The sequence below is a fragment of the Trichosurus vulpecula genome, chromosome 8 (genome assembly GCF_011100635.1).
Source record: "Trichosurus vulpecula isolate mTriVul1 chromosome 8, mTriVul1.pri, whole genome shotgun sequence".
In the NCBI taxonomy this organism is placed as follows: domain Eukaryota; kingdom Metazoa; phylum Chordata; class Mammalia; order Diprotodontia; family Phalangeridae; genus Trichosurus; species Trichosurus vulpecula.
In genome coordinates, this window is record NC_050580.1 from 189,924,129 (window position 1) to 189,948,372 (window position 24,244).

The 24,244-nt window shown below is 36.7% G+C and overlaps 2 protein-coding genes across 10 annotated transcripts in view; both read right to left on the reverse strand.

The window, feature by feature from the left end:
• Nucleotides 1–24,244, reverse strand: part of MEIS2 (Meis homeobox 2) — a 227,559-nt gene that overhangs the window by 69,181 nt on the left and 134,134 nt on the right. The window lies entirely within an intron of this gene.
• LOC118828944 (60S ribosomal protein L7a-like) lies at nucleotides 19,428–20,138 on the reverse strand. The gene has a single exon (XM_036735848.1). It carries the CDS (start codon nucleotides 20,136–20,138, stop codon nucleotides 19,428–19,430), a length of 711 nt encoding a protein of 236 aa, XP_036591743.1.

Below are 24,244 nucleotides of genomic sequence, written 5' to 3' on the forward strand. Positions count from 1 at the left end.
ACAAATTTTAATTGACTGAAAACACTGGTTAGGAAAAAAAAAGTGAAGGGAAGAAAAAGAAATCCTTTTCTTTTCCATATCTTCATGCTCAAGTGAATAACTTTTGACCCACTTTTTCCCTTTGGCTTTTGAGTGGTTAGCTAGATCTATTGTCTGTCCATTCTGGGAAAATGGGGTTGTTAAAATAAGACTACATTGCTGGAGTACAGCCACGATCATCCCATGTACGGTATTATCAATAAAAATTCTCGATCCTTTTGGTATCCAGTTTCACAAATTGTGGTGAAGTACTCACCTGACACAGTCTTGTAAATAAAAGTTGTATGTGTATATAGGTATGTGTGTGTGTGTATATAGGTGTGTGTATATAGGTGTGCACGCATGCACTTCAGAATGTGAGGAGCTGATAGAGGTAAGGGATGGTGAAGATAGTTTGACTGTAAATTCTGATTACACTAAGCAGGAACATTTTACTATGAATTTAACCAAATGGTCAGAGAATTACAACGACATAATCTATCCTGGGAATCCCTTAACATCAATGTAAAAAAATGTTGTAAACTCCATCCACAAATCCTTAGAAAAGATGAGGCATTACCAAAAAGAGGAGGTATTACCTTGCACAGGTGGCTTTAAAAAAACAATAGGGAAGATAACAACAACCTTAACTTGTTGAAATAACATTTTGTGGTTTTTGAACATCAGTGGTTCTATGGCCTTTTATATATGGAGTGGACTGTTTATCTGAAAGTGTTCTGGCAAACCGCCACTATATTTCTAAAATTAAAAAAGGAATGGAAAACAATCAACATTTAGAGGAACTGAAACCATGGCAATGTGTTTTGGATTAATTTACAAATATGTGTATATATTTAAGGCTAAACTATGGAACCAGAAGATTCTTATGACTTAGTCTATCATATGCATTCTTACACTTTATTAGAACAGACATCATATTGAAATAATAAACATGGGAGGCCTTCACTTCTTCTTTGATCTATTTTACTAAATGTCTGACTGGCTCAAATTTAAAATAAACCTTGCTGTGTTTGCACTTGAAAACTGAAAAGAGACCATGAGTAAAAATTTGTAGCCAGTTTCCATATTCTTGGACTAAATCTAGAGTTTAATCTGTACACTGTTGGGTGCCAACCCTCTCTGGTCCAGTGGTTCAGAAGTGGCTCGACTTTCCATTAAGAACATGTATGGTAATATAATAAGAATGACAATTATTCCCTTCATCAAGAGAGAACCAGAATGAAATGAGGAATAGGTCAAAACTTTTCATATGAAAAGTTTAAAGATATAATAGCAAAGACAGTACAGCTTTGACAGAGGCCAATCAGAATAAGAGACATATCACATGGATTCTCTTACTGTGACTCTCAAAGAAAAATTTTCAAAGATTTAATAGAATATACATGCTGAGACTCTCAACATATTTGGAAGGTATTTTTCCTTTTCAATACCATCCTTTTTTTTAAAGGGGTTGGTGAAAGAACATTATTAAAATGATTTATAGCTGGAATATTTTAAGGTGTTAAGAAACTCGGGGACAAGATGGATCCTCATCGATTGAGGAATGGCTAAAGAAATTGTGGTATGTGAATGTCAAGAAATATTATTGCACAAGAAGAAATGATGAACATGAGGAATTCAGATAAACTTGGCAAGACTTATATGAACTGATGCAAAGTGAAGTAAGCAGAGCCAGAAAAATGTGCACAATGTCCATAATTATGTACAGGAAAACAACAATGAAAGACATCAAAACTCAGGTCAAAGCATTGCAAATTGTCAGAATTTGCCTCTAGTAGACTGATGATGAGAATGATTCCTTTCTTTTGGTAGACTACAAGCACAGAATGAAGCCTATGCTTTCAGATATGGTCAATGTGTCAGTTTGTTTTAGCTGTAGTTCCTTGTTAAAAAGAGAGGGTTCTTTGGGGGAAGATGGACAAAAGTACTAAAAAATGATAGCAGTGATTTTAAAAAAGCATCAATAAAATGTTTGGACAGAAAGTAGATCATTAACTTTTCTCAAGGTAGTAACTTCTTTGTAACGCTTTTTTCTTTGGGTATTTATGTGTATTTTTCATACACTGAATCTTCACTACAATGTCCATGAGTTCCATGCAGTAGATGTGCTTTGTGAATGGAAATACTCTTTAGCAATTTTTTTTGATGATCTAGCAATTAACCCTCTCTGGATGGTTTCCAAGCAGACCCACAATATTCTGAATGCTACTCTATAGTGAATACTCATGCAGTTACAATGCATTCAGTCTATATTGCATATTAGAAGAACATCACACATTTGAGGATAGTTAATTAAAATAAACTTCTTTTTTTTTAATCACTGATCAGCCTCTGTTGAGAGGCAGTGTTGGCAAGGATGTTGGGCTTGGAGTCAGGAGACCTGGGATCAATTCCTGGCTCTGATGTTTGTGTTACAATAGTTTCTTTGCCCCTAAGGAAGAAGCATAGCCCTAGAGAGAGAATCCAATTTATTGCAACCAGGATGGTTAGAGTTTAAGGCTTAAACTCTATAATATACGAGCTTTTTTTTAAGAACTGGGGTTATAGAGCTTTGGGAATGGGGGGTGGCATATAGCTATCTCCAAGTAACTGAGGGGTTATCACTTGGAATCAGGGTTAGGCTTGCTCTGCTTGACCCTAGTGAGCATAACTAGGAGCAAAGTTGCAAAGAGACAAATTCAGGTTTGACATAAGGAAAAATACTTCCAATAATTAGGGTTATCCCAAAGTGGAATGTGTTGCCTGGGGAGGTAATAGATTCTCATTCATCGGAGGCTTTAAGCAAAGGCTGGATAACCATTTGCAGGGTGTGTAGTAGAAGGAATTCTTCTTATCAGATGTGAGTTAAGCTAGATGACTTTAAGGTGTCTTCCAGCTCTGAAGTCCTATGATACTTTATTTAACCCAGGGAAGAAAGAAAAGCAGTATAGCTAAACTACAAAGCCATGGCAGCAATTCTGTATTAGACATGTGAACATGTATCTAGCTACTGGATCAGAAGGTCAGAGATTTAGAGTTAGATCTGGAAGGGACTGTAGATGATATCAAGTCCAACCAACTCATTTTAGAAATGAAGGAACTGAGGCATAAAATGAATGGGTGATATGAATGTCAGATGATCATAACTTCTTTTCTCATTTTAAATTGCAGAAAAGCATCTGTTGGAGACTACCAAGCTTCTCTTGTGGACAAATGGGATATACTCGTATGCTACTACTCAACTGGTTGGGTCTGGATCACAGAGACATAGAATCATAAGTTTTAGAGCTGTGAAGGACCTAAGAAGTCATCTAATCCAACCCCATCATGGCACAAATGAGGAAAAACCAAGACCCAGAGAGGTCCAGTAACTTGTCCAAGGTTGCAGAGGCAGCAAATATTAGAGCTAGAACTCAAACCTAGATTCCAAATTCAGTGTTTTTCCCATTGTACCACAAGGTGAGGAGCCAAAATGAGCCAGAATCATCAGTTTGTGTTAAATTCTATTAGTCATAACAATATAGATAATAGTAGTAGTGGTGGTTGTGGTTGTAGTAGTAGTAGTAGTAGCAGTAGTAGTAGTAGTAGTAGTAGTAGTAGTAGTAGTAGTAGTAATAGCTAATAGGAATATAGTACTTTAAGGTTTGAAAAGTGCTTTACATATATTATTTCATTTTATGAGTTCCATTTTGCATGAATCAATATTTACCCTTTGTCATTGGGAAGCATAAACATAAGACTAATCTATATCAATTTAGAGAATAATACCTAGGTGGCAGTGGGTAGTGCACTGGGCCTGGAGTAAGGAGGACCTGAATTTAAATCCAGCCTCAGACACGTAATAGCTATGTGACCCTTGGCAAGTCACTTAACCCTGTTTGCCTCAGTTTCCCCATCTGCCAAATGATCCAGAGAAGGAAATGGCAAACCACTCCAGTATCTCTGCTACTGAACCACAACAACAACAGATTGATTCTAGAGTTGGAGTTCTTGACTTGAGATCCGTGAACTTTTAAAGAATGTTTCGATAATTATGTTTCAATTGGCATCCTTCGTAATCATATTTAATTTATGCATCTAAAAACACTGCTATGAGAATGAATCCATAGGCTTCACTAGACCACCAGAGGGGCCCATGGTTAACACAAAACTACATAAGAACCTCTGACAGAGATGAACCTTATCAAATCATTTGGAACCAACTTTCAGCCCCTTTTCCAGACTTGTGTTAGAATTGCCTATGCCAGGGAAGGAAGGAGAAGGATTAATGTAGTACGTATTCAAATAAGATTGATAACAAAACACAAATTTCCTTTTTACTGACATTCTGAACTGAAGTGTACCACGTGGAGCTTTTCCAATTGAACAGTATCTCCTCCTCCTCTCCCTTCCCATATTTCCCAAGTGAGGAAACTACTCTTGTGAAAATGAGGGAATTCTGACTTATAGAAAATAGTGCATGATGAATTATAGCATTTGGAATTTTCTCTTTCCCTCCCCTTTCTGCTCATCCCTGGAGAATTACTGATCACTGATAAAAACAGCAACATATTGCTTTCGTCCCAATCCATAATTCTGGCCAAACATGGCAAAAATTTCTGAAGTTGAGGATTTTAAAACTGGTTTCCCATGAGAATAGTACTCAAGAGATCTGAGAAATCAGATGACTGAGAGGAGGCAGTGTCATACAGTGGAAAAGTACAGAGTCAGAGGACCTGGGATCAAATCCTTCTTTGGTCACTTGCTTCTGGGTAACTTTGGGCAAGTCACTACCCAAAGTGAGGAGATAAGACTAATTGATTTCTAGGGTCCCTGCCAGTTCTAAATCTATAAATTAATCTAAAATCTCTCTCTCTATATAATTTATATATAATAATATATAAATTAATAATATTTCATAGGATTTAGAGCTGAAAGCAACCTTACACTCCAACCATTTACAATTTTCTTGTTTTACTCATGAGGAAACTGAGATACAGAGAGAGTAATTGGTTTGCCCAGAGTCTTACAAGTAGTAAGTGGGAGAGTGGGAATGTGTACCCAGGTCCTCTGACTGCTAGGTAGATATGGTGGATAAAGTGCATGGCGAAGAATCAGGAAGGTGAATCCTGAGTTCAAATATGGCCTCAGACTTACTAGCTGTGTGACCCTGAGCAAGTTACTTTACACTGTTTGCCTCAGTTTCCTCATCTGTAAATGAGCTGGAGAAGGAAATGGCAAATCACTCCAGTATCTTTGCCAAGAAAACCCACGGGGTCATGAAGAGTCAGATGTGACTGAAGCTATCAAATGACAACAACCTCTGACTCCAAATTCATCCCTCTTTCTACCATAGTGACATAAGAGTCTTAAGTAAATAATCCATTCTTACATAGTGTAGTAGATGGAAAGTCAGCTGGGAACACCTGGGTTTAATTTCTGCCTCTAACACATACTGGCCTATGTGACATGGGCAAGTCACCCAAACATCTCAGTCTTCTGGGCAACATTCTAAGACTATAAGTTTCACAGGTGATTCCAACCTGCATCAGTAAAGGAATTTTCTTTATCTGGGAGTTCCCTATACTAACTAACTCACAGGACCTAGTCTTGTCCTATATAATATATATAGACCAACGGAAACTTTGGATCTAAATAAGATTGGATTTGGATCTAAAAATGATTAGAAGATAATATTTTAATAATGTTTCCTGGATAGTAATCCAAGATGGGTGAAGTTTCAGGATAATTTTCATACCAAACTTAAGTTCTCTAGGGAAATGAGAATAGGTTTACTGATCAAAGGTTGTTTCCTGTTAACACCATGTAATTAAGAGGAATCTAGTCCTAAATAATTCCTGGAGGACATGTTTCTGGGTTGGGATTTTGTATGTAATAGAATAGCTACCTTGATTTGTTTAGCAGACAGAGTACAAAATTTGGACTCTCGAAGACCTAATTTAAAATCCTTCCTTAGGCACTTACTAGCTGTGTGAACCTAGGCCATTCATTTACTTTCTCTCAGCCTCAGTTTCCTAATCTGTAAATGGGGATAATGACAGTGTCTACCTCACAGAGTTGTAGTGAACATTGAATACGATAATATATGTAAAGCACTTTGCAAAATTCAAAGAGCTGTATAAATGTCAGCTATTATCATCTATCAAAAGTCAACCCTTAAATATTTTTTTCTTACTATCTGTGTGACCTGAACAAGTCATTAACTGGACCTCAGTTTCCCATCTATAAGTTGAGGGGGTTGAACTAGGTTTCTTTTGGTTCTACCTCCATGATCCTGTGGTTCTGCCAGTATACTTTAAGCTCAAATGTGTTACCTCTAGCACGTTCATCTGAGAAATCCTGAGCATCAAGATATTTGAAAACAATCTGAGCAAGTGACTGAAACACTCATTGTTCACCCAGATATTTGATGTCATAAAGGTACATTTTGGATTTAAATGAAGAATGAAATTTTTGTAATGTCAAATGTATGTTGGTTGGGAGAATGGAAATGTAGCCTTTTAGGTAATTCATCTCCACTGGAAATCACATGGAAATAAATTGTTTCAACAATAATAATCACATTCCTTTTATTTCCCCTTCAGACTAGGTTTGAAGGATTATAATGATAGCTAGATTTTAAGAGATTATCACGTCTGGTTAATACTTTGGACCATAGTGAGGAGGCATAGTTAAGGAGAGCAAAGAGAAAAAGCTTAATGCCTTCTGCAGAAATGCCACAGGCATCTAGAATAAGCCTGGTGGATTACGACCCTGAATTTTTAAGCACTGGTATGATGCTGCTGTATTATCAAGACATGAATAAAAAAGCAAAACTGAGGAGGAATTTCCGGAAAGCAAAGTTAAAGGCAGAAACAAAGGCAAAAAAGAAACAGAACAAAATATGAGGAGCAAGAAGGGGGTGATTTTTATAGCTGTGTGGAGAAAAGTTGCTTCTGGATGAATATTCTAATGTGACAGGCACAATTTCTAGAGATAGCAATGATGAAGTTAGGTGATTTGAATAGTGTTAGGTTGGAATATTGTTAACACTCCTCCTACCTCCTCATTCCCTGAAAGGCATTTGAGGCAAAGCTTTGCAGACAAAGGTCAGAATTTTGATAGTGGAAAAATTTTATTCTGCCAGCAATCAAGCTTTAAAGCATGGGATCTTAACCTGGGGCCTGTGAACTTAAAAAAAATGATAACCATTTCAATATAGTTTGTTTCCTTTGTAATCTCACGTATTTTATTTTATTTCATGTATTTAAAACCATTATTCTATGAAGTGGTCCCTAGACTTTTTCAGATGGCCAAAGACACCCCTTAAACACAAAAGGTTAAGAATTCCTGCTTTAGAGAAAAGCCCTACTACCTACAACCCTTTTTTTTTAAATAAAAAAAAATGAAACTTTAAGAAGTAGAAAAAGTTATTTTAGGTTGCATGCAACGGGCAGCTAGAGGGTACAGTTATTAGAAGACCTGGCCAGAAATCCGGAAACCTCCTGTCCCTGAGTTCAAATCTGACCTTAGGCACTTACTAGCTATATAACCCCGGGCAAGTCACTTAACCTTGTTTACCTCAATTCCTCAACTGTAAAATGAACTGGAGAAGGAAAGGGCAAACCACTCCAATATCTTTGCCAAGAAAACCCCATGCAGAGTCACAAACAGTTGGACACCATGCAACAACACCAAGGATGCTTACACAAACAGAGTGATCATGCATATTGTATCATCTGCATGACTACTTTCTGATCTTAGTAAATGAGTCACAAGTCACAAATAAGGACCTGAGTCATTTAAGAAACATTTCAGATTTCTGTATTATGAGCAAATTAATATTTTTAATAGAAACTCAGTTATAAACTCAGAAAGTTTTTTTTCCCCAAAGAACTAACTTTGGTGTTTATTTCTCATAATGAACATGTCTCTGTATTGGCTCCAAAGTACATTTGGGTCAATTAGGTTTTTTATTGAAATAAATTAAAGACATTCTTCATTATTAAAATCTACATTAATAGAGTGATTCTTTTTTTGTGTTGTTCAGTCGTTTCAGTAGCATCCGACTCTCCATGACCCCATTTTGGATTTTCTTGGCAAAGATACTGGTTTGCCATTTCCTTTTCCAGCTCATTTTTCAGATGAAGAAACTAAGGCAAACAGAGTTAAGTGAATTGTCTGGGTTCACACATCTAGTAAGTATCTGAGGCCACATTTGAACTCAGGTCTTTCTGATTCCAGACCTGGCGCTTTGATTCCAGGTCTTCCCATATCTCATCCTTTAAAACACTACTCTTTTTTATGGTTATGAAATTCTCAGAACCTAGATGTAATTTAATTTGGGGAGAACGTAAAGGACTTAAAAGCAGTATGATACAGTGGACAGACAGCTAACCCTGGAGCAAGGAAGACCTGGGTTGAAGTCCTTCCTCTGACATACGATGGCTGTATGATCCCACACAGGTCACAGGATCTCAGTGCTCTAAAAGACTAAACTGTAGAGAAGCAGTTCTTTCCTGGAAACACCCTCAACCAGTGAAATCACACATCCAGTTCCTATCCCTATGATGTTGAAATGACAACAACAGCAACAAATTTTTGAGGAAGTATAAGGTGTCCCAAAGCACTGTGGGTCCTTCACACTTAAATATATATTACTTAATAATTTTAACCCCTTAGATCCTTTGGGGAAGCAGGTTAGAGTTGTGAATCATGAATAACCAGGTAGAGAAGCAGATCGATAAATGCCCCCAAAAGCTGGAACTACTAAATTATTATTTAGAGGACCATAAATCTTGACCTGGAGGAGACCTTAAGGGCCATTTGGTCCAACCTCCTCATTTTACAGGTGAGGAAACTGAGACCAATGAATTAGAGTGGCTTGCTTATGATCACAAAGGGAATTTCAGGGGTGGAATAGGAACCCTGGCATTCTAGCCAGTGTTCTTTCCATTATAATATACAGCCTCTCCTGGTGCTTCCTTGAGAACAGCATGTATAATTAGATGTAAAAATAGGTATCTAATATGGAGTAGCTTTTTTTCCCCTAAATAATAATATAGCATTTTATAGTTTACAAGTTCTTTCTTATACTTTACCTAATTTGATACCTGCAGCCTCAAGAAGGGAGTAAAGCTTTATTATTATATGTATACACCCAGACATAGGTGTATATATTTGCCTCTAGATAATACCCCACATAATTGCCTCTCTCTCTCAAAAGGGAGACTGAAATTTACAAATCAAATTATGAATCAAAAAACCAATTGCACATTCTAAAGATAATGATTATATATTTATTCATCACTTTTCTTTTAGGTGTGTACCAATCCTTTCCCTAAGCTAATCCACTGATCAACTAGTTGTCAGTAAGAGAGAAAATAGAAAATTTGGCTTTCTGGATACCAGTAGGCCATTGCTGTAAAAACAATCTGGTCAAAACACACTCTGGAAATTATTAGGGCATACTTTATACAGACATATAGATGTGTGTATATGCATATACACACATGTGCATATATAAACACACACAAAGATAATATATATACATCTCTCTGCATATATATATGCATGTATATATCTCATAATTATAGAAGCAAAGAAGAAAGTGGTAAGAACACTAACATTAGACCATACTTCTCTCTGGCATAAAATAATACCTCCATATTTCTAAGACTGAGCATGGATAATGAGAATCAGGAGAAGGGAGGAATAGTAGATGCTGAGAAACTCTCATTAAGTATACCAAAAAGGTCTGCATCAAAAAGCAATCATCACTTCAAATTTGAGACCAAAATGGAGCAGGAAATGAATCTCCCAAAGACATCACAATAACAACACATAACTAGGCCATGAGAAATCAAGAAAATCTGAACTCTTGTGTTACAAATACCAAAGATTTGCCATATTAAAACATACACACACACACAGTCATATATAAGCATGCAAATACCCAAGAAGTATAACCTAGCTTTAAAAAGTTCTTTCTCCTTTCTCTATTATTTTGCCCAGAACATCTTTCTATTGTAGAATCTTATCCTAGAGTAGGGAAAATCTCAGAAATGTCTTCAAGATCGCACAGAATTTTGGCAAATAAACCTAGACAGAAAATTTCAGGGTGTTCAAATATTCATAGAATCTTAGTCTAGCCACAAAGTTGATCATACCTATTCTAAAAAGTACTTTGTTGAAAATCTGAACAGCAAGGGAAGAAAAAATTTGCCTGGGAAGGAGATATGAAGGTCATTTGAAAGAGGGGAAGCAAAAGAAGAGAAAAATTCAAAGATGGATCTAATACAGATCCTTACTCCACATCAGATTCCTCCCAAATGAAACATCTGTTCATAACTAAACAAAAGCAAAACTTTTTCTTTAAATATGTATATTCACAAGGCTGGCCACTGTAGATGACACCATAAAACATGGGTGATGAGCATAGCCTTTATTTAAAAAAAAGGCCAAGGTACATGTTAAATGAGACTCCCATGATAAGTAGTTACTTAAAACAAAGAACATACATAAGTGCTAGAGAAAATATATGATGTCTTAGACAACAGAGATAGTAATTTCTAGTCTATGACAACAAACTTACTCAATAGATATAGGTGCAGTACCACATAAGACTGGATCAGAGGATTAAAAATTAGCTCATGATAGCACTTCTTTAACACCATGAGCAAGTCAGGAGAAAGGAAACATGGTAAATATGAGGCTATGATTTTGACAAAATACCATAAACAAGTCTAGAATGGTTAGCTCAATATTACTTTATGGAAATTGTTGGCAACAATTTTGTCTTAGCTCACAAACACACTCAAAGTCTATTTGACAAGGGAAAGCTAACATGGATTTAAAGAGATAGTATTTAATGAAATTGCAGGTTATCTTTTAAAGAGGTAAGCAATGGGCATGTTATGGATATTATCTGCTTGGCTCATCTAGAAGTACAGGATAAGAGAACTGAGTCAAACATAAGCTGAAAGTCCTAACAGCCAGGATAAAGTGGCTATAAATGAGTAACTTTTTGAAATAGACAGAAGCTAGGAGTGGGATCTTCACAGGAAGTGCATATTTCATCAGGGTTACAGAGAACTTTACAAATGATGAGTCATGTTCACTCTGATGAGTAACACGACTACCATGGTATACAATCAAGCATCATGCCTTCCATTCCATAGAGAGATAAAGTAAAGCTCAGAGAAACAGCAGCCCTAAAAGACATAACTTAAAAGCTCTTCTTTGCAGATTCTTGTTCCAGCCCCCAGAAAAAGGTCTTTCTTTGCCTTTGAGTGAACCATATACAGAACATGCTTGCTCTCATGTATACTCAAATGAAGGCCTCATGAAACTTGACCTGTACTGATTAATATCAGCCACATATTCTGGGAATGTTGATTTTATTATGCAAATTGTCTCAAAATATTTTTGGAAAATATAATTAGTATTTGGGGAATTATATGGTATAAAATGCATTAGAAAGATCATCTACCATTCTGTCCACTAAGCTATTACCACCCTTCTCTTTACCTCAATTACACATTCATCAAGTGAATAATTCAACAATTGATAATTTTATAAGAAATTGCTTTAACTGGGTCATCAATGCAGGTGGCTTAGTTATGTTTAGTTTACCAATCTGTCTTCTCTTTCTTTTTTTTTCTCAAACAGTCTAACTCATATATAATGATTAAAGTTAACAGAATCAAAGTGACACAGAGCTTGTGATTCCTGCTAGACCCCTGAGTAAGCACGTCGTTATAGCACACAGCAATTTTAAGTGAATAAAAGATTCTGAGTACGACACTCCATAAAAAGTGTCACCTCCCTGCTTCAAGATTATCACTTGAGGATCCTGCCAATTTGTACTGGAACTGAAAGAATGACTGAGAGAATGTATTTTCTATATACCTCCCTAAACATCCAAAAGTCAGTGCTCATCCTGTTTATTAAATACAAAATACCTGTTCATCTGTTCTATTTCATGACAAAACAAACAACAATAAAAAAGTAGTGTTATTGTGGATTGAGGCTTCTTGTCCTCTAGTTACTCAGGACAAAGTTTCACTTGTGCATGAAGTATCAGGGTTTCCATTATTTTCATAAGGCAGGACAACTAATTCTTTGATGACATTTGTGTCCACATATACAGATACTACAGTTGCTACATTGAGAAAATCTTCACCTTCTTGTATAGTAAAACCTATGACATGAACAAAGAAAATCAAAAATATTCAGGACAATCCTGAAAAGGTATAAGCTGATGATAAGCATTAATATTATATGAAAGTTTTGGTCTCTGGGATATTTCCTTATTCATTTTGAAAGTCAGAAAGAAATGAGAGATGAATAATCTCTAGGATGGGCAAATACACTGACCAATGAAGATGATACTCTTTAAATCTTTTCTTCCTTATCTCATTTAACCTGTGCCAAAAGGAACAATGATGATGCATAGCTCCAAGGTTCTAATTCATATATGTAACACGTGAGGCAATTTACACTGGGAAACTTTTTAATATGTTAAGTGAAATGAATTGATAAAAAAAATGACTCCTTTCAAATTGCCTATTGGAATTTATTAAGTCTACCCTCCAGTATTTATCCTGGAACATCTCTCTTTCCCTTTGGCCTCCTCCTTCCATTGGTGAATCTCTCCCAGAATCTCCATTTTGAAGAAGAGCCCAAGTCAGCCTCTCCCAGCTCTGCTTCTGACTCTCCAAATTTGCCACCATGCCGCCACAATCATACCTTTTCAGCTCCTTAATTTGTTGCTTTCCCCCCATTTGAATGTAAGTTCCTTGAGGGCAGGGACAATCTTTCTTTTTGTTTGTATTTATAGCCCCTGCACTTAGACCAATGCCTGGGCACATAGTAAATGCTTAATAAATGCTCCTTGGCTTGTTGTTGTACCTTCCATGATCTTGGAAACAAATGATTTTGTCTTTGGCATGCATAAATGTTTCATGGATTAAATGTACCCATGTAGTTCTCATCTGTAGAAATCTTCACTAGATAGGCTCTACTGGTATTCCTGGCCATGCTAGGTATACTCTTGAGCACAGGAAGCTCAATTTGACCCTGATTTTGGCATTATATGTAACTCTTTAGTTGATGGAGGACAACACTTCTTGATTAGTTCTAAGAAAACGATTAGTCTCCTCCAAAGCAAATTTTCAAGAAGCAAAGTTTGAGTGTCTTCTAGCTTTGGCCAATGACACATCAAATTCCCTTAAACACCCTGAAATTATCATATTTTCAAAATTTAGAAATTCAAATTTATTTTTCTAGTTGTAAACTATAAACCAAATCTGTCTCTCAGTCAAAGGTGGGGCTTTCATTTCTTCAGTGATACATTCACAGCAGGATATTTTAGGTCCTAAATTACTCCCTGATTTTAAGTTAGGCCTCTTTGTAGGTTGAATTATCATTAACTACGATACAATTTAATAGACTAGAACCCTAATTTTTAGAAGATTACTGTAGGTCTCAATACTCTTGCTCAGGCTTCAGACAGATTTTCAGGCCCTTTTACTATACTATCTTTGAGATATGTTATGATTTTTGATAACTTGGAGACAGTAGATGAGAGATGCTTTGTAATCCAATCTGGGCTGAAAGGGCTTTTCTTATTATGCAGTTAAAAAAAGATATCAGTAATTTGTTTAGTTTGCTTAACTTTTTATGGTCTTATTTTGTTTAAAGGTAGTCACTTTACTCTCTAGTGAACAATCCAAATTGAACTTGAATATTTTCTAGAATAAGAATCATTATTCAAATTCCATTCATATATATTCTTAAAAACACAGCATGAGAGTGTAGATTATGCTACACTCTAGAATATCTGAATAAGAGGATATTTGGATGGAGAGGTGCACTTTGCACAATGCCTGGCACATAGTAGGCATTTAACAAATGCTTGTAAGCAGCTGAACTGAAGAAGCATTTTCACTGAACCCAATTCCCTGAACAAAAATTCACAATCCAATTCTCAACTCTAACCACTTATAGAGTTAAAGCCAAATGTTTGAAGAATGCATTGAGAATCTGCTTCTCCTTGGGTAGTTCCAGGTAGCACTCAGCAGCCACCTTGTTTTAGGTTAGATCTGGCAGAAACTGGAAAAGGGGATTTTTTTTTCAAGTTCAGGAGTCAAGCTATATAGAACTTTACATGTTATAGAACATAATGGGATGTTCAGGAGAGATGCATGAGACATTTTTTCATAAACAATCTTCAACATCTACTAGTCTAAACATCTAATTAATCTTGAATTGGTCTGGAGTAACTCCAAGGGAAAATACCCTTATAACATATGTATACCTAGTTAGAACATTTTTCCCTCTTTCACACTGACCTTATAAAAGATGGAAACAATTAGTCTGGTATTTTGGTGTGTTGAGTTTTCGTGTGCTACAAGGGAGTATAATCAACTCTAATTTATCTTATGTGCTAAACTAGACTTTCATATATGAAGTTTTCTTAAAGCAAGTTATGCCTTTATGACATGCTCAAGTGGGCCCATCACTAAATTTCAAATCAATTGTTTATGCCATGTGTTACCTCAGCCTGAAGCACAGAGAGATCTTCTTATCCCAAATGCATAAAAGGAAGCCCTGGAAAGGACAACCCCCTCCTCTCTGGACCTTGCCTTCCTCATTTGTGAAATAAAATGTTCTCTGATGTTCATTCCATCTTCTATGATCCTATGATCCTTTGAGATCTTTATCATTGCCTAGTGGAAAGTAGCAATGAAGGAGACATGAAATTTCTCCCTGTCATTGATTGATTGAAGTCCTTCTCTCTAGGTGCTTCTTCAGGTATCCTCGGTATACTGCATCTGTTCTTGTTTTGTTGTTGTTTTCCCCCCATGGGGTATGACATCTTCTGTTATAACTGGATAACTTACACTTTATAAGGCCTTCTAGAACTGGGCAGACTAGAAAGTGGTACAAAAATCTCAGGCCTCTATAGCTCTGTTGGACTTGCCACTATAGACTAGTCAGGCATATGCCAAACTAAGCCAATGCTATGCTAACACTTTCCATGATCACATTCAATAGTGTGAAGGCATTTATATTACAAGTGTAGATCTAGCTTGAAAAGACTATGTTGACTCAGGAAACATATGTTATGTCATCAGATCTCAGGTAGGGTCCTGAGAAATTTGTCTGAAAATACTGCAAGAAATAGGATGTATGCAAAGAGATCTGAGCCTGTGAACTCACAGTTTTTGTTTATAGCTCACTCTATGTAGGAATCTCCAAGCACTTCTTTAACAGAGAGAGTTTGGAGCTTCTATGAGTTACATTAGCTCATTACCCTCTTTTAAAGTAGGAGAAATGAAGATGGAGAGAGAGAGGACAAATGAGATTATCACGTTGTCTTAAATCTTGAATTCCTTCCTGTACTCAAGGTACCAAGTCATACAATTTCCTACCAATTAATTATCTTGTTATTTCTAATACTACTTTTTATTCTTTAGACTTAGCACATCAAAACTTTGGCTTACAAGGTTGCAGATTTAGATCTGGATAAGACCTTGCAGGTACTTAATTTAATTTTCCCATTTTACAGATGAAAAAACCTCAGAGAAAAAGTTAGAGTAGAAACTCATTAAGGCAGATACAAATTTGGCCTAAAAAATACCCGAATCCCGGAAAGAATATATATTTATATATTAATACTATCCAACCAGACTTAAGCATTGTACTAATGATGGCTCCGAATTAAATAGATACTGTAATACATTTCCATGATATTTGCCCTTTTTGTTCTATTTTAGGAAGGTGTGATGATAGCTTAATAGAATACATTCCTTTTTCACCTCTTCTAAATTCAGTGTCAGTCTTACGTAGGATAGATTCAAAAGACAAGAAAAATTGCTTGTGACTGTTAATGAGGAGCTCAGATAGAGACTAAAAAGTCAGGGGATAGTTTTGAGACAGGGATGGATATTCTCTATTATTCTATCAATAGTTTAGATAATTATAATATTAAAATACACACCCAGAAATATGTAAGACCCATCTAGATGGCCTCTGCCCCAGTAGGTTGTAAGCAACTTAAGAATAGTGACTATTTATTTGCCTTTCTTTGCATCCAACACACAGTAGGTGCTCAATAAATGCACATTGACCTGCATTATTATTTTTTCCATATCGAATCACCAACCACATACAGTACTTAGTAAGACTTGTTCATAGTACTTAGTAAGAAAGAATTTCCCATTTCATCAGTTTTGCTCAGGTTCCTTCTCTTGGTGACATGAATTAATTGTGGTGAGCAACAGAGAACAGACTTGGGAGTTTGAAACTCAAACAAGCATGAACACAGATAGGAAATAAGCGAGTGCATATACAGTAAGTTATATCCACTGAGACAGGGGGAGTCAACCATCACCAAGGAAAGACTGAATAAAAGCAAAATCACAGGTACAGGGCAGGGGGAAAGTAGCCCCAAAGGTGTCAAAGCAGGCAACAATCTCATCAGCTCTTACAGCCCACCTCTTTAATTGGAGGACATTGGTTTGGACCTGTATTTGCCAACGTCAGAGACTTTTCGGATGCTGGTGATCAGCTAACAGCCTTTCTCAGTTTGCTAAAAAAAGAAAGTTCATTTCAGATCTGGAACTCTATAATTTAGCAGCCAAGAAATCCACACAAGACTGTGTACTCTGCAAAGTTGCTCCCCTAGCATACTCTGAAATTTCTTTTTCACCTGGCTTTTTTTTTTAACAAGTCAGTGATAGGTCATTGAAAGTTGGCATAAGGAGGACATGTCTATATTTATATTCCTGGAAGATAAATTACTGCCAGACAGTAGCAGCACTAATTTATCAGTAGAAAAATAAAAGGAATTGCCTGACTGATCAGATTGCTGGGTTGGCAGATTTTGATGAAAACTGGCCCCAGACCTGGGTTAACTGAGCTTTTATGTGATAGTAGGTCTCTCCTCTTCCTCCTGTTTTTATCCTCAAGGCATGGCTCTCGATCTAACATGACCCTCTCAGCTCCCACTTATTTTATTGGATTATAAACTTAGAGCTAGAAGAGACCTTGGAGATGATCTTTTAAAAGTGAGGAAAGTGAGGTCCAGAAAAAGTAGAAGTGACTTACTTAGGGTCACCTAAATAGTAGAGATCAAATTCAAACCCGGCTCTTCTGACTCTAAATTCAGATCTCTGTTTCATTCCAGCACGCTGCCTCTCTCATATTTTGCAAAATTTACCTCTTAGTGATTTTGCTTCTCACATCTATGCCTTTTGGGTTCCTGGATTCCCATAAGAGATAATGCAAGAGGATACAGCTAAGTGTGAGACACAAAGAGAGCTAGGAATCATGTCCTGAAGCCAAAAAACGTTGTCGATGACCAGTCACACAGGTAAAGGGCAAGGTGTTGGGGGAGGAAGGCGCCAGATAAGAACAGAAACCTGAAATCTGCAGTTGGTACAAGTGAAAGGTGGAAAGGTGGAAAGGAAGAAGGTGGAAAATTCAGGGGCTTGAGATGTAAAGAAGTTGGTAAAGAAGTTCGAGCTAAATCTCATGAAGGAAGGAAACCATAAAAAATAAAATAAAAGTAGGCCCATGAAAATTTGGCATATATGTGTGCACATAAATCTCTAGAGAAACTTATTGTATCAAAATTCACATGCACACCGCCAGCTAGGCTGCTTCGATAGATTCCAGGTTTTGCTCTGCGATCCAAATGGGAGTTTGGCCAGGACACTGGGGTTGGTAATTCATTCTGAGAGAATCTGATTCTACAGTAAGCAACCCACTCTGCAAGAGTAAATGGTTTGCCCACAAGAGGCGAATTAGGTCTTCTAGGACACCACTTACTGGTATGATAGAAAAAGAAGTTTACATTTTTCCTTTTATTGTACATTCATTGTATACATACACACAGAGACACAGACACAGACACACATACACACACACATGATGTTTACCTTTAAAAATACTTATGAGCTGAAAAGGGGAAAATGGCATGGGATTAGTTTTAAGGATGTCATACAACTCAATGCAGAAATTTTTACGAAATTATTTTGACCATAAATTATGGTCCTAAACTACTGGATTAAATATTGAATTATTTTTGTGCCATTCATAATTCTGGTCAAACTTTTCATCCATGTTCTACACACATGTCACTATAATTACCTGAGGTGCAGAAGACTCAATTAGAATTGTTGCATGACATTTGTAATCAAGACAAACCCAATTCACAACAGGTGCCTCCAGTTTGTCTAGCTGCCAATTGTGCTGCAGCTTTTTAATTTCCTTATTCTTGTGAGATTTAAATTAGTCAGTCTCCATCTTTCTTCTTATTCTGATCTACCCTATCTACCGCTTCAACTTTTAAGACCTGATTTTCTCACCTCAGTTCTGTTATTTTTGTCTTCTAAGTTTTAATGTTTCCCGTTAATCCTGAGACTATATTGGTTATTTGTATAATGTGAAAACCTTTCCCCCCAAGTCAAGTGATTTCCTCCCTTAGCGAATTCAAATTAACAATATAACGCAATATTTTAAATTACTGTACATAACATTCCTTTGATTAAGAAGCAAATTTTCTGGATCCTAATTTCAAATGCTATTAAGGAGTATTGAAGTCTAAAGGGTTTTTGAGAATGAAATCATGAAATCAATATAGATGGTCTAATACAAAACATCATTATGACTAAATTACCATATTTTGAGTCATCAGTACATAAAAGAACTAGTTGTACCTTCCTGAATATAAGTGAAGAGCTCACATGTACAATTTAAGAAAAATTCTTTGTGGTGCTAGGCAGTTCAGTGGATGGAGTGTCAGACCTAAAGTCAGGGAAATAAATTCAAATTCTGCCTCAGATACTTATTGTTGTATGACCTTGGGGAAAAAAAAAACACAACCTCTCTCTGCCTTGGTCTCCTCATCTATAAAATGGCACCTGCTCACAAAGTTGATGTGAGAGTTAAAATAGGATAGCACATATAAAACTCTTTCCAGATCTTAAGTGCTAGAGAACCGCTAGCTATTCTTGTTATTCATGATGAATAAATATAAGTTTTAGCTCATTGAAACAGAATGCTTTACAATACTCTGCATCCCTTTTAGGCATTATACAAAAAGCTAGAAGTGTAGTCCCACTCTGCTTCATGTGTTTCCATTGCTTGTACCCTGAACTGAAAACATTGAGTAGTGTATACCAGCAGCAATTACAGCAATGATGCCTCCTTAAGCCACAAAAAGGTTCATGTACAGTTACCCCCACCCCCAATTCTCCTTGCCTCGCAATGAATTCTTTTTTTTGTTGTTTAAATTTTTATTTTTATGTAGGGAAAAATCAAATATACATTTAACCCAATTTGGTTGCAAGTTCCTCAGCTTTTGCCTTTTCCAGCTTGGTAATATGAGCCACTGATTTTGGACCCAGAACATTGCCACCTCAGTGACAAAGGATCTCATCATATCTGTCATTGTAATTGGTTTTGATGGCTTCTACCAGCTTAGCCAGGGATCCCTTTTCTTCAGGAATAACCTGTAAGAAGGCAAAGCTTGTGCAGGTCTTTCTGTGAACTAAGTGACCCAGTCTGGCTTTACCTTTGATAATACAATAAGGAAACCCCATTTTTCGGCACAAGGCAGGTAGGAAGACCACTAGCTCAATGGGGTCCATGTCATGTGTAATCACTACCAACTGTGCTTCCTTGTTTTCTACCAGGGTAGTAACAGTGTTAACCCCTGCTCTCAGGACAGGTGGTTTCTTAGTGGGGACATCTCTTTTGCCTGCAGCCTTTTGTTCAGCCTGAGCCAGAAGCCTTTGCTTCTTATTTTGCTTTGTCTCGGGTCTATACTTATGAGCCAGTTTCAGCAGTTGAGTAGCTGTCTGATGATTCAAAGCCTGTGTGAACTGGTTAATTGCTGGTGGGACTTTCAAATGCTTATAAAGGATAGACCTTTGATGCTGCAGTCTGATGTACCGAGGCCATTTGACAAATAGAGTAAGGTCCCTTTTGGGCTGGATGTCCTGACCAATGCCAAAGTTCTTGGGCCACTTCTCAAACAAGGGATTGACCGCTTTCTTGGCCTCCTGTTTCTTTACTACAGCAGGGGCCAAAGCCACCTTCCTCCCCTTGGCCTTCTTCCCTTTTGGCATTGGCTGGCTGAATGAGAAAACAAGCCTCACAATGAATTCTGTCATGTTAGGAATTTAGAGAAGGCACAGGATTTTAAGATTAGGGCTTTGATATTCCAGTGCACTATGTAAATCCATGGAGGTGTCCATATTGTTTTTCTGGCCATGCTAGAGGAAAGTAATCCAAATACAGATGAGAGGCTCCTGACATTTGTCTTTATTGCCTAGTCATAAATTCATAAAGGGATGCCTGCTGTAACCAATTGGCAAGTTCACTGGATAAACATCAACACCAATTTAATGATTTGTATACACATTGTAAACTAGAGAATCTTTATACAAAGAAATCAGATAAATCAAACATGAGCTGAGGCTTAGAGGAGAGCAATTAAGTCTCTAAGGTAAGGTGGCTGTGGGAGGGCCTTGTATCACATTAGAGGATATAATAGAAAATGTGTTAACACAGACTACAGTATGTGCAATTAAATTAATTAGTAATATGAATCCTTCTAAAAGCAGTTTCTCTATCTATAGATAAATAGACAGACATTTAAAAACCTCTCAGTTTTCTCTTTAATTCATTCAAAAATGTGGGGAAAATTCAAACTTCCCAAGAGGAAGATGATGAAAAAACCAAACTAAAGGAGAAATGTATGGTCAATTTGATAGCCTCAGGCTAGAAACAAGGGGCGGGGGAGAAGGAATAGCCAGAAAATGAAATCCTATTTGACTATATCTTATTTGTTAGAGTGTATTTAAATGTTTCTGTTTCAATGAAAACCTATTCAAATCCAATACCTCAGAGGCAGGTATGAAACACCTTTAAGGTAAACCGACTTCTATTTTTCTCTCTAAGAAAAGCTAAAGTTCACACAGCACTACCAAAATAATTAAAAATCAAACCATTGACACATAAGGAGGTCATTGCTGAACACAGATTGCATTCTGTTCATGCCAAAGCTCTTCATGGGTGAAAAGCTAGAAGCTCAATTTTGGCCCTAAAAGAAAGTGGCTTTGGAACTTCGGTAGAAGTTGTGCAGTTGGGGCTAAATTCAGCCCTCTGGTAACTTGTAATCCTTGTTATACAGAAAGGGAAAAAAAAAGGCTTGTTCCAGTGATAGCAAGACTTCCATTTATTCATCTCAAAAGCAATAAGATTCTAGAATGGAGCCTTCATAACACAAAATGCTTTTAAGTCCTCCCTGAGGGGAACACAATATACACAATTTATGTAAAAAGACGAAAAAGGAAAGCTAAGTATTCCAGTTAAGGGTCAGAAATCAATATTTCTTTAACAGCCTAAGCAACATGCATTACTCTTAATACAAATACTTAGGAGACTTTACACTCTGCATAAGAGGGATTTTCATATAATTGAGGTAGAAAGTAGCAGAATATGAGTCTCCAACCTAGCTCATTTTGTTGTACAAGGAAAAACCATGTATTTGGACAGCATTTTTTTTTGGATCTTTTAGCTAAAAGAAAATTAAAACAAAACAAAAAAACCTCAAAAATTCATTTCAGTGCAGAAGGTAAGGCAGCTAGGACTGGGTCTGGTAGGGTGAGAAAATTAGTTCTCAAAAGTTAGCTGAAAGCTATAATTTGAAACTGGAACACCAGTTTCGAATACCAAAGCTGGTGATTGAATGACAGGCTTAGAGATGATAGGATCAAAGATTTATGGCTAGAAGGAATCTCAGAGGTGATTGAGTCCAACTTCATCATACAGATGAGGAAACTGAGGCCAATGGGAGTCTTGCCCAGGGTCACACTAAGTACCAGAACTGAAATTCAAACTCAGGTCTTTCTGATTTCAAGTCCAATTCTCTATTCACCATGCCATGATGCCTTTCCTCAGTTTGAAAAAGATAACTTTAAGATAGCCCTAAGGAGCTTGGAATAAAGGGCATGACCGGTGACTTGGAAGCTGTATCTATATAGAAATAGTTCTTGTTTTTTGGGACTTGTTCATGCAGCCAGATTAATGTCAGGTCCCCATAAATCCCAGTCATTTTAATGAATCACAGAGCATTCCAGCAACATTATAACTCAATTATGTCAGCTTTCACTATCCATAGTTAGATATGGCCAAAGTTTGCTATTCAGGCAGATTTGAAGAAGTTATCTTCATACTAGCATGAATCAGCAATTTTTGCCAAATGTACTAAACATTTCCATTTTCTCTTGGTCCAGTAAATTCAAAGAAAGTGGTAATCTATGTTCATTTTATAATTTCAATGTGTATCAAATGAAATAATAATTGTAAAATGTTTAGTACAGTGTCTGCCATACAGTAAATACTCTATAAAAGTTATTTTTCTTCATTTTTTTTTCCTATTTTTGTTTCACTCATTAGAATTCATTTCTTTCTTCTTCTCAAAGACAAGTTACAAAGATAAGTTGCCATTTGGTTGCACAGTTTCCAGGGACATTACTCTCCGCTACCATTTCTCTCAATTTCAGAATGACCTTCACATTTTTTTGGAGTTTGAGTTTACAGTGCATAGACAGTGTCACTTTTTCCTGGAAAATATAGACAGGACCCAATTTCAGGCAATTCACACTGTTATATTTTCCATGAATCAGAGGCTACAAGTAATGAGGCAACTGCCTGGTTTTTTTAGTTTGAATCTAACTTCTGTATTTTAAAAGTCTGTAGAGGTGAACTGTGTTACTTGGCTCTAAGGAGGATCACTGAACAGTCTGACTGAAGGAGTAGCTTTTCCAAAGTGAAAGGTACAACTCATATTACGTTTCTATCTAGCTATATGCACAGATTTACCATGTGTGTACATATTTGTACAAATGTACACAGTGCCCATAAAGCCAGTTCTTATTTTGACCCCTTGCTTGGTCAACAACTAGCTGTTCAGTCAAGGGCTTTCACTCTCTGGTGCAGTAGCTGTATACTTAGATAGCAACTATCTCCTTGATCACTAAGCTTCTCTCTCACAATGGTGGACAAAAAAAATTGATAAGAGCACAGAATCAGGAGTCAGAGGACTTGGACTCAAATGGACTCATTTAATATCCTTGGGCCTCAGTTTCTTCATTTGTAAAATGAGCAGTTTGTCTAAATGACCTCTGAGGTTTTTTTTTTTTCTTTTTTTCCCCAGCTCTAGATCTATGATCTGGTGACAAGAATGTTGGTTAAGATGGTCATCAATTAGAACCGGGAACTTAGAGACCATCTCCAGAAGTTCTTAACCTGGGCTCAGTGAATTTGCTTATTTACAAAAATTCATAATTGGTTTCCTTTGCAACTCTATGTATTCTATGCATTTAAAAAAATTACTCTAAGAAGGGGTACATAGGCTTCACCAGATTATCAGAAGAGTCCACGATATACAAAAAGATTAAGAATCCATGAACTAGTCTAACTCCTTAATTTTGCAGACTGGGAAAGAGAACTATGGAGGTTAAATGGCTTGCCCAAGGTCACACTACAGATTGTAAATATCAGAGATGAGATATGAACCCAGATCCTCTGACTTCAGAGCCAGTATTCTTTCCACTACGCTGGAAAGTGTAGCTTGCCTATTTATTTGTAATGATTTTATGTGCTGTATCTACTATCTCTTGGTACCTCAGTTCTACATTTATAAAATGGGGATTAGAAAGAGTGTCCTCAAGACTATAAGACATTCCTATATTTTTAATGTTTAAATTGATGCATACAAAATTATAGATTAATCAACAATTAGTTAATTCAATTAGCATGTATTAAGCACTTACTATGTGCCAGGCACTGAGTTAAATGCTAGGGGGTATTAAAAAAAGGCAAAAAAAAATAGTCCCTGTTCTCAAGGAACTCATAGTCTGAATGATGGGGTCAGTATGCAAATGACTATGTACAAACAAGATATATGCAGGATGAATTGGAGATAATCAAGAGGGAAGGCTTTTAACGTTAAGGGATATGAAGAAAAGGTTCCTGTAGAAAGTGGGACTTTGGCTGAGACTTAAAGGAAGGTAAGGATGCCAGAAGACAAAGATGAGGAAGGAGAAAGTTCCAGTGCTTAGAGTCAGGAGATGGATTGTCGTCTCTGTGTGTGTGTGTGTGTGTGTGTGTGTGTGTATGTATGTAACAGCAAGGAGGGATCTCAGAAGTGGAGCATAAATTGTAA